The sequence below is a fragment of the Zonotrichia albicollis genome, chromosome 12, assembly GCF_047830755.1.
Source record: "Zonotrichia albicollis isolate bZonAlb1 chromosome 12, bZonAlb1.hap1, whole genome shotgun sequence".
Classification (NCBI taxonomy): domain Eukaryota; kingdom Metazoa; phylum Chordata; class Aves; order Passeriformes; family Passerellidae; genus Zonotrichia; species Zonotrichia albicollis.
In genome coordinates, this window is record NC_133830.1 from 14,903,295 (window position 1) to 14,905,322 (window position 2,028).

The window sequence follows — 2,028 nt, forward strand, 5'->3', positions numbered from 1 at the left end:
CTTCCAGATGTTGCTCAACTTTGCCAATGACACAGAAGAAGGACTGGATTTTTTCATGTATTTGTCTGATGTCTCTGCTCCCAAAACTCTCTTTGCCCCTCTGAATTCTGGCTTTGCAGACAATGAGGTAAGCAAGCAGGGATGAACTGTCAGAGCCCTAGAGGAGAGGAGGTGTCAGCAAAGCTGGCATGACAGTGTGAAATAGCTTGGGGAAAGAGGAGCCTGGCCTTGGCTGGGGCTTGCACAGTAGCAGGGAAAGGGAGAGATCAGCTCATCCATTTCTCACCCCTGTGCACTGGTGCTTATTCAGACACTGACAGGAGAAGAACTGAAGCTCCACGTGTCATCCAGCAATGTCATCCTCTTCAGCTTCAACCTCACAACGGGCACCATCATCCCATCCCAGTCAGGATATGACCTCCACGTATCAGAGCTCCCAGCAAGCAACAGTACAAAGCACTCAGTAGGTTTAGCCTTGGCAGAGGGCAAAAAATGCCACAAGTTTTCATCACATCTCTTTTGAGACAGGGAATGATGGGGAGCCTTTCTGGGCAGGTGAGGTCACCTGTGTCCTGTGCTGTAGGACGCCAAGGGGCTCAATGACACGATGATTGTGGAGTGGGACATCGTAGCCTTCAATGGCATCATTCACGTGATAGCAGAGCCGCTGAGGATCCCACCGCCCCTTGTTCACCTTGGCCAGGTGAGTCTGGGGCACCAACAGGGCTGGCATCAGGCCTGGGGATGATGTGACAGAGTCATCCCAAGACCTGGCCTTGTCGTCTGCTCCTGGCACGGCTCATTTTGGGAGGGCTGCCCACGGTCCCAGCGCGGGGCGGTGCCACCGCTGTGCCGGGGCAGCGCCGTCAGGGAGCCGCTGTTTTGGCACAGGTGAACGGTGCGGGGCCGGGCGCCGTGGCCACCGGGACGTTGTCAGCGCTGTGCTTCGCGCTGGTGCTGCTCGCAGGTGCCGGCGCCGCCTACTACTGCGTGAGGAGGCGGCGGCAGCAGGGACAGTTCGGGTACTATCAGGTACGGGGGGCGAGGGCGGTGGATGTCCCGGGGTCGGGTGGATCGGCCGGGGCCGGTGCGGGGCCCCGGTGGCTGCGCGGGAGCGGGCGGGACGCCAGGGGGAGCCCGTGGGCGACACCGGGCAGGGTGTGGGCGGGGCTCTCCCGGCCCGGTGCCGCAGCCCCGCCCACCGCCGCTCCCGCCGCAGGCCGATCTCCGCGGGGACGAGGAGCACGAGGAGGAGGAAGAGGAGGAGGCGCGGCCCCGGCCGGAGCGCGCGGGCCCGCGCACCGCCAGGCCCCGCCCGCAGCGGCCGCTCGTGGCCATCCCCAACCCGCTGTACGGCGGCCACGCCCCCGACTACGAACCGCTGCACGTGAGCCACGCCCCGCCCCGAGCCCCGCCCCGCTCTCCCTCCGCCCCGCCCCGAGCCCCTCCCCGCGCTCACGCCGCGCTCTCTGCCCCGCAGGACCCGCCCCTGGTGGACACCGGCACCGACCCCCGCGGGTTCCTGCAGTGACCCCGCGCGGCCCCGACCCGACCACACCGCACCGCGGGGAAATAAACAGCTCACCGCCACCGGCTGTGCCCGCGCCTCCCTCGCCGCCCCGGCCCCGGCCTCCCACCGCCCGCCCCGCCGGTACCGGCCCCCCCCAGCAGGTGGGCCCCTCGTGTCCCCGCCCCCGCCTGTTATAGCCCCATACGAGGGGCTTCCAGCACCCAGAGCCCCGTTCAGCCGCTGACAGACACGTACGGCCCTCCGTGCTCACGTGCAGCACCCTCGGGGCCCGCCGGGCCTCGCTCCCGTGCCCTCCCACTGCCCCGTGGTGAGGTACGAGTCTCGTCAGTCACACCCCGAACACCCTTTGGGACACACCTTTCACCTTTCGGGGTGCCCCCGGCCTGCACTGCCGCTGTAAGGGCACCGCTGCTCCGTGCTGCTCGCCCCAGCCTCGCTGTTCAGCCCAGGCTGCCCTTGGTAGTGACCCCAGGCAGGGAAAGGAGCGGGTTAGTCAG

The 2,028-nt window shown here is 66.5% G+C and overlaps 1 protein-coding gene across 5 annotated transcripts in view; it reads left to right on the plus strand.

Annotated features, from left to right (window-relative positions):
• Nucleotides 1-1,595, plus strand: part of STAB1 (stabilin 1) — a 52,417-nt gene extending 50,822 nt beyond the window's left edge. For 4 of the 5 annotated variants that reach the window (XM_074549984.1, XM_074549985.1, XM_074549986.1 and 1 more), the window contains 6 exons: nt 8-127; nt 311-463; nt 584-703; nt 892-1,032; nt 1,220-1,387; nt 1,481-1,595. In XM_074549984.1, the coding sequence (XP_074406085.1) occupies nt 8-127; nt 311-463; nt 584-703; nt 892-1,032; nt 1,220-1,387; nt 1,481-1,531 (753 nt within the window). In that variant the 3' untranslated portion in view covers nt 1,532-1,595. Of the gene's footprint in view, nt 1-7; nt 128-310; nt 464-555; nt 704-891; nt 1,033-1,219; nt 1,388-1,480 lie in introns of those variants that run through there. The other variant, XR_012582251.1, reaches the window with a different exon arrangement.
• The last annotated feature ends 433 nt before the right edge of the window (nt 1,596-2,028 follow it).